We start from the raw sequence: 7,211 nt of genomic DNA, 5'->3' as shown, positions 1-7,211 counted from the left end.
ATTGCTAGGATGCCACGTTTTCCCCCTTGTGCTAGGGCAAATTCTACAATTGAGACCTACATTCTGTCGGATGGTTATGGCTTAAGCCGAGTCTTCTCAAAATCAACATAGCGATGAATGGTTTATCATCAATTTCCCTAAAAACAAGAGAGAGAATTATCTATAAGGCCCTAAAAAAAGTCCCGTTTTCTTTCATGGCCCTTCTTTATTTGAACTTAGCCCGAAATGCCATCCACCGCATCATTTTTTAAAATAAACAAATCAGCATTGGCATCCACCTTTTCACACTTAAACATGCAGTACATTGTTTTTCTCTTAAAAAATCAATGCTGACAACGAAAAAATACATTTTGCTCGGCGGCAAACACCACTTAGCGTCAAATTTATAGCCAAAACAAATTGAAACTTCAAACTATTGCCGCAAAAACCACTTAGCGCTAATTTTACACAGCCAAAGCAATCTAAAACTTCAAACTATTGCCACCAGCGCCATTTCTTGACCATATACTAGGAAATAAAAGCCTGGTGACCCTCTCGTTGCCTTCATTTGAACCTTCACCTCTCATCCATCTTCCATGCTAGACTTAAACACACTACCAGATGAGGGAGGAGAGAAGGTGCCTGATCTCAACAAGATTCTTGCCGGACATGAAGAGGATCAAGATGTAGTGGCTGTAGATGAAGTTTGGGGAGCTGACCACTTTGGTCTCCATCCTGATCAAAATGATGAACAAGCAGAAATTCATCAAGGTAAGCACATTTGTTTGTACCCAAAATTTGAACTAGTTTATCTCTCTCTCCCTCTCCCTCTCCCTCTCCCTCTCCCTCTCCCTCCCTCCCTCGCTCGCTCCCTCCCTCCCTCCCTCGCCCTCTCTCTCTCTGCTCTTGTTTATTTTTCTCCCTCCCTCTCTCTCTCTCTCTCTCTCTCTCTATGCTCTTGTTTATTTTTCGGTTCTAAAATCAGAAGCAACATCATGTTACTTAGTTATTGCTACTATTTTCTCACCAGAAACTCTTGTGTACCAGGTGTTCTCTATAGTCTCTCTCTCTCCTAAATTAGTAAATGGTGCTTTAGTTCCTCTTTGCTAAAATCACTATGATCATCTGGGAATTTTTAGTGTATACCTGTCACCTGAAACTTTTTGCAGCAGGGCTCCTTTATATCCTCTCTCTGTTCAGTATCAACTGGTGTAGTCTCTGTCTCATAAAATTGCAAGCAACATTAGTTAATTTTTTTGTGTAAGGCATGCAGCTCATATTTGCTTAAGTTCAAAATTAATTTGGAATGAGAGGGGACAATAACTCACATGTGTGGGTCACAATGCAATTTTCTAATCAACAGCTTGCTTCTGTACCAGGTGACAATGCTGGCCATCCATTTGATTTAAATGATCCACATGAAGAAGAAGAATAAAATCTGCATGCAGGTGATTATTCAATACTCATGTTCAAGTCATGTTTGCAACAATAATTGTCCATATCAAAAAGTTTCATAATCTTTTGTGAAGCAGTTCTCTCTAGCCTCACTCTATCTCCTCAATTTTTATGTTCTAATTTATTTCCTCCCTACTACTAAAATGTGTAGCAACATCTAAGAAATTTTGGTGTCTATTCTCTCTGTTCTAAACTAATACTAACTGTTGTATCGAGAGAGGGAGAATAACTCACATGTGTGGGTGACAATGCACTCTTAATTGATCAGCTTGCTTCTGTACCAGGTGACACTGCCGGCTATGCATTTGATTTAAATGACCCATAGGAAGAACAAGATAACCTACATATAGGTGATTATTTCCCTCAGTTTACAGTCATGATTGCAACAATAATTCTCCATGTCAAAAAAGTTCCATAATCTATTTACGACAATCAGCACACAATCTATATTTTTTGTAGCAGATGACAACATGGCCTTGCAAGAAGATACCTTGGACGATGTCATACATGATTTTGGTGTGTACACAGATGGTGTTCACATCCTATTTGACGAAGATGGGTTGTCCGACTCGGATGACGAAGACTATCAGGAACCCCTACAAGAAGAAGCAGCAAATATGCTCAAGAATTTGACACAAAGACAAAGGCAAGACATATATCAAGATTTGCTTCAGTTAAGCACTAATGGCATATTACAGCGAAACAGCACAACACTTATTGCTGCAAAGTACAATGTCCATGTGTGCACAATACAACGAGTGTGGCAGAGAGCACAAAATTGTTTGGCACAAGGCATACCAGTAGATGTCAATTCTTTGAGACCTAAGAATTGTGGTCGTAAAAAAATTCAAGTGGACCTCACTAGGGTTGCTGATATTCCCTTAAACAGAAGGGGAACCATAAGGTCATTAGCATATGGTCTTCAAAGCAGTAAAAGCACTATACATAGGTTGTTCAAAGAAGGCATGCTACGACGACACTCAAATGCATTGAGGCCTTATTTGAAGGAAGAAAACAAACAGGCAAGGTTGTGGTGGATTCTCTCTAAGCTAGATGCAAGTACTCTGCCAAACAATCCAAAGTTCGAGAATATGAAAAATATTATTCACTCAGATGAGAAGTGGTTCAATGGTACATAGAAGAATAAGACCATGTACTTGCATCCAAATGAAGAAGATCCACATAGGACAGTGCAAAACAAGAATGCCATTCACAAAATCATGTTTTATTCTGCTGTTGGAAGGCCTAGGTTTGATGGTGAAGGGAGATGCTATTTTAATGGACTTATAGGCATATGGCCATTTGCGCGTGAGGTACTAGTCATTCTCTACATAGTACTTGCAATCCATTTTAAGCTATTTGGCTCAACAATTTTTATAATTACAGGAACCAGCAAAAAGAATAAGTGACAACAGACCGAGGGGCACACCTATCACAAAGACCATGAAGGTTGATAGACAAACTATGAGATCTTATATGATCACAAAACTAATACCAGCTATACAAGAATGTTGGCCTACAGAATCAAGACATGAGACAATATGGATACAACAGGATAATGCCCCTTCTCATGTACGAGCAGATGATGCAGATTTCAAGCTAGCAGTAGCCCAAACAGGCCTAGATATACGCCTAACTAACCAGCCTGCTAATTTACCTGATATGAACTGCCTTGACCTTGGTTTTTTTGCTTCTCTTCAGTCGATAACGGATAGAATAGAAACGTGGATGAACTTATCCAGAATGTGGTAATGGAATATGAAAACTACAACCCCGTCGTTTTGAATAGGGTATTCCTCACACTACAATGATGCTTTTGCATTGTTCAGCAAATACTGCTGTTGTATATATAAACAAGGTTTAAGTTGCTTTTGTTCGTATCTAATACTCATGTCCATCTCCACCTTGGCACTCTCCTTCTCCAATTTCACACTGTCCATCTCCACCTTGGCACCCTGCTTCTCCAACTTGACACTGCCCATCAACACTTCGGCACTCTCCTTCTCCAACTTGACACTGCCCATCTGCACCTTCACACTCTCCTTCTCCAACTTGACAGTGTCCATTTGCACCTTGGCACTCATCACGAAGTTGTCACTCTCCATCTCCATCTTGGCACTCTCCTTCTCCAACTTGGCGGTGTCCATCTGCACCTTGGCGCTCTCATTCTCCACATCAGAAATAAGCCGTCGCCACTCGTGAAGCGCAGTACTGCACACAGAATTTGTACACAAAATTAGTAAGGTACCAGTATGACAACCAAATTGCAAGACAACGTTTAGATGGCTGACCCCAAATGCAGACGACCATGGTTGGCGCACGGCCCAGTAATTTTGCTTGCCGTAGTAACATCCTGTGGCTCTGTCTCAGGCACATACTCATCGTCATCACCAAGCAAAGATGAACCCTTAGCAACTCCATCTTCATCCGCCAAATCGATCTGCACCCCCTTCTTCTGTATCTTGAGCAAAATCCACTCCTTCGATGGCGATGCAGTTTAGCTCCCGGTCAAACCAAGTTCCACGACGACGATCCCGGCCACGCATCTGCCTGGTGGGCCACATCCTATGGCTCAATGGGATGCCCAAGGCGCGCTTCATCCGCAAGTGACGAATGAACCGGCTACCCCCATGTGCTCCCTTGCCGCCTGCCATCGAAGGATCGCCTGTAGCACAAGAAGGCAGTCTTGTTAATCAAAGCAGCACCAGTTCAGCAATAGGTTTATGAGCATGATAGCAGCTGAGCGACCATTTTCCTAAATGTTAGATGCAGATATCACTCTAATACGAACTAGTAGTACTAAGCAATCCGCCCACACAAAAATGAATAAAGTGTTAGAGCAACTCCAACAGATGGTGTATATTTGTTTTGGAGTCTACATTTAGACTTTTTTTGTGGAAGAACAGGACTCCAACAGATATTGTATCCGGTAATCTAAAATAAGAAGTCATGTATCCCTTATTTCTCTCTAGCTACAAATAGCACACAGGACACAGCAGCCACTAGCTATCCCTCTTCCCTGCATGAATTTCTGTTTGGCGCTCCCCTCCCCCTCATGAATTTCTTTTGGCCCTATCCAGAAATAGCATGTTTTCAAATATACAAGACACAAAATAGCTAGACTGTTGTAGAGTCCTTTTTTTAGACTTTTTTATTTTACACAATGGCTAAAATAAGGAATTTGGCTATTAGTTTTAGACAAACTCTTGAGTTGCTCTTATGCTAGCATGCATCTACTACTAGCAAGCACGCAGTAGTATTAAGCTGGCACCTTAGCTTGATTTTGCATCCAACGAGCATAGCTGCAGCTAGACTATTCCAAAAGGCATCTACTAGTATACGCAATGCAAAGAGCAAAGATCTGGGAAAAAGCGGCCATGCCTAGTACTAGTCAATCCTAGATTCTAGATCTCAGTATGGTAACCCCGAGGATTTCACCAGAATACTAAACAATTCATGCGTTCATGGTATACTAGTAGCAAGTACGGAGTACGCACCCAATATAATCCGCTACGTTTGCGGATAGCACGAGCGGCGTGCCTCTGCGTGTCGGATCGACCACTGTGCTCGGGCCCTACGCTTTTGGATGGTCGTCGGCGCCTCAGCGGTGTCGCGTGGAGGAGGGGCCGGTGCTCCCAGCTCCCGTGAGCTGATGCAGGATGCAAGGGCGAGGCGTGGTCGGAGGAGGCAGGCGCAGTGCGCTGCCGTAGAGCCTTGGCGGCGTCGCGCGGAGTAGCAGCCCGCGCTCCCTGCTCGCGTGACCCGGCGCTAGACCATGTAGGCGGAGGGGAGTCGCCGGAGGGCGGCCGCGACGGCAAGCTTGCGGATCCGCCGAGATTGGGGATGAGGCCGATGAGGATGGGGATGAGGATGCTTTTTTTCGTGGTGTGTGAAGCTGCTGTGTGAGGCTGGGAGGGGGAGGGAAGGGATAAGGCTTGCCTTGGTCGACAACGCGTGGTGCGCTGCAGTACAGCTACTACCAGTACGACACGAGTAGCCAACGACAGATAAATTGGGACACTCTACTGTCGCTACGACGACAGATAAACTGGGACGGAGGGAGTATATAGCACTGTCATTCAGAGTGGTTATCTGGTCTTGCGCCCAGTGTTGGTGATCTCCTGGCTGTACTAAGAGGAATGGCCTCTTTGGGAGTCATGTCACCTGGTGGTGTGCTCGGCTTCTCTGTGCCATCATATTCATATTCTTTTGCTGCCCACTGCTAGCAATCTCTGATGAGAATCAAAATGATCGACAATGAAGGACCGAAAATGACGACTAGAGGGGCTTGTTCTTCTTGGGGCAGTGGACGACGAAGTGGTCGGGATCTAAAACCCAGACATCAGGCATCCGACGTCACAGCTTGCTCGAAACCTTCTCAAATTTTTACCACAGCCTACACATGCGATAGCATGACACCTCGACAAGTTTCATGATTTTTGGACTTCGTATGAATTTTATATAATTTAAAAACACTTTTCCGACAAGTTCCTCGTCATGTTACGTGAAGAAGATGTCCGAAATTTGATGCGAGTTCGTGGATAGGGACTCAACATACACCAAATACCATGAATAACATTTTTCGAATCACTAAATTGCATTATTCCATCCACCTGCAGTTCAAATTTGAAATATTCAAAAAAACCAACGAAAAGAAATAAATTAGGGAAATATATCAAAAAAAGTCCAATTTGGCCAAAATTTAAAATTGAAATTTAAATAATGTATTATAGCACCACAAAAAAACTGGGTTCAAAAAACCAAAAAAAAAACTCTTTGCCGAGGGTCTAACCTGGCCCTCGGCAAAGGGGGTATTTGCCGAGGGCCTGGCCAATGGCCCTCGGCAAAGAATATTTAAAAAAAATAAAAAAAATCTTTGTCGAGGGCCCTGGATCTGAGCCCTCGGCAAAGGGCCAACCCTAAATCGGCCAGCCGCCCAAATTCCCCGCCCACAGAAAAATCTTTGCCGAGGGCCTAGCCTGGCCCTCGGCAAAGGGGGTCTTTGCCGAGGGCCCAGCCAATGGCCCTCGGCAAAGAATATTAAAAAAAATAAAAAATCTTTGCCGAGGGCCCTGGATCTGGGCCCTCGGCAAAGGGCCCAACTGTAAAATCGGCCAGAGCCCACCCCGCCCACAGAACGGTTGACGCCGCCGCTGCTTTGCCCCGCCGCTGCCCCGCGCCCCGCCGCCCTCCCGGCCAGCCGCAGCGCGCCCGGCTGCCCCGCGCCCCCCGTCGTACCGCGGCCGGCCGCCCCGCGCGCCCCGACGCCCACCACCGTGCCGCCCCTCGCGCGGCCGCCACCACCACCCCGCGCGCCCCGCCGCGCTCCCGGCCCGCCGCAGCGCGCCCGGCTACCCCGCGCCCACCACCGTGCGCCCCGCGCCTGGCCGCCACCGCCACCCCGCGCGCCCTGGCCCCCGGCCGCCAGAGGAGGGAGGAGGAGCAGGCCACCGGAGGAGCCCCACCCCACCGCTCGCCTCAACCCGCCAGAGGTGCCCCACCCCAGCCGCGCCGCCCGCCCACGCCCGCTGGCCGGCCCGCCTCGAGGAGGAGGAGAACCTCCGCGCCATCCGTCGGCCACCGGAGAAGGAGGAGGACCCCACGCCACCCGCCAACCCCGTCCACACTATCCGTCGTGCCCGCCCCCATCCCAAGGTGCCCCGCCCCGGCCCCTTGACGTCGCCCCGTCCACGACCCTCGCCCCGTCCGCGGCCTCCGACGTCCCTCCGATGTCCAGGTATGCCCTTCCCTCGCTTCATGGTTTACAATGCTGGTGA

General features: G+C 47.1%; 1 protein-coding gene and 1 long non-coding RNA gene across 4 annotated transcripts; one reads left to right on the top strand and one right to left on the bottom strand.

Moving 5' to 3' along the window:
• Positions 1–332: 332 nt before the first annotated feature.
• LOC136529845 (uncharacterized) lies at positions 333–3,858 on the bottom strand. Of its 3 annotated transcripts, none has more exons than XR_010777436.1 (5): positions 1,942–1,998; positions 1,669–1,774; positions 1,308–1,417; positions 1,126–1,197; positions 333–714 (listed from the first exon to the last, which is right to left on the bottom strand). It is a non-coding gene; the product is annotated as an uncharacterized lncRNA (long non-coding RNA). The 3 variants fall into 3 exon arrangements; XR_010777435.1 differs by lacking the exon at positions 1,942–1,998 and adding an exon at positions 3,726–3,858 and having other exon boundaries at positions 334–714; XR_010777434.1 differs by having other exon boundaries at positions 334–714; positions 1,925–2,012.
• A 1,715-nt stretch (positions 3,859–5,573) lies between these two features.
• Positions 5,574–7,211, top strand: LOC136526230 (uncharacterized). Its single transcript, XM_066518970.1, has 2 exons — positions 5,574–5,604; positions 6,571–7,211. The coding sequence occupies exons 1-2, from the start codon at positions 5,574–5,576 to the stop codon at positions 7,209–7,211; spliced, it is 672 nt and encodes a 223-aa protein (XP_066375067.1).

Source organism: Miscanthus floridulus, chromosome 19 (genome assembly GCF_019320115.1).
Source record: "Miscanthus floridulus cultivar M001 chromosome 19, ASM1932011v1, whole genome shotgun sequence".
NCBI lineage: Eukaryota > Viridiplantae > Streptophyta > Magnoliopsida > Poales > Poaceae > Miscanthus > Miscanthus floridulus.
Note: the sequence above shows the minus strand (reverse complement) of the source record. Positions and strands in the feature narration are given on the sequence as shown.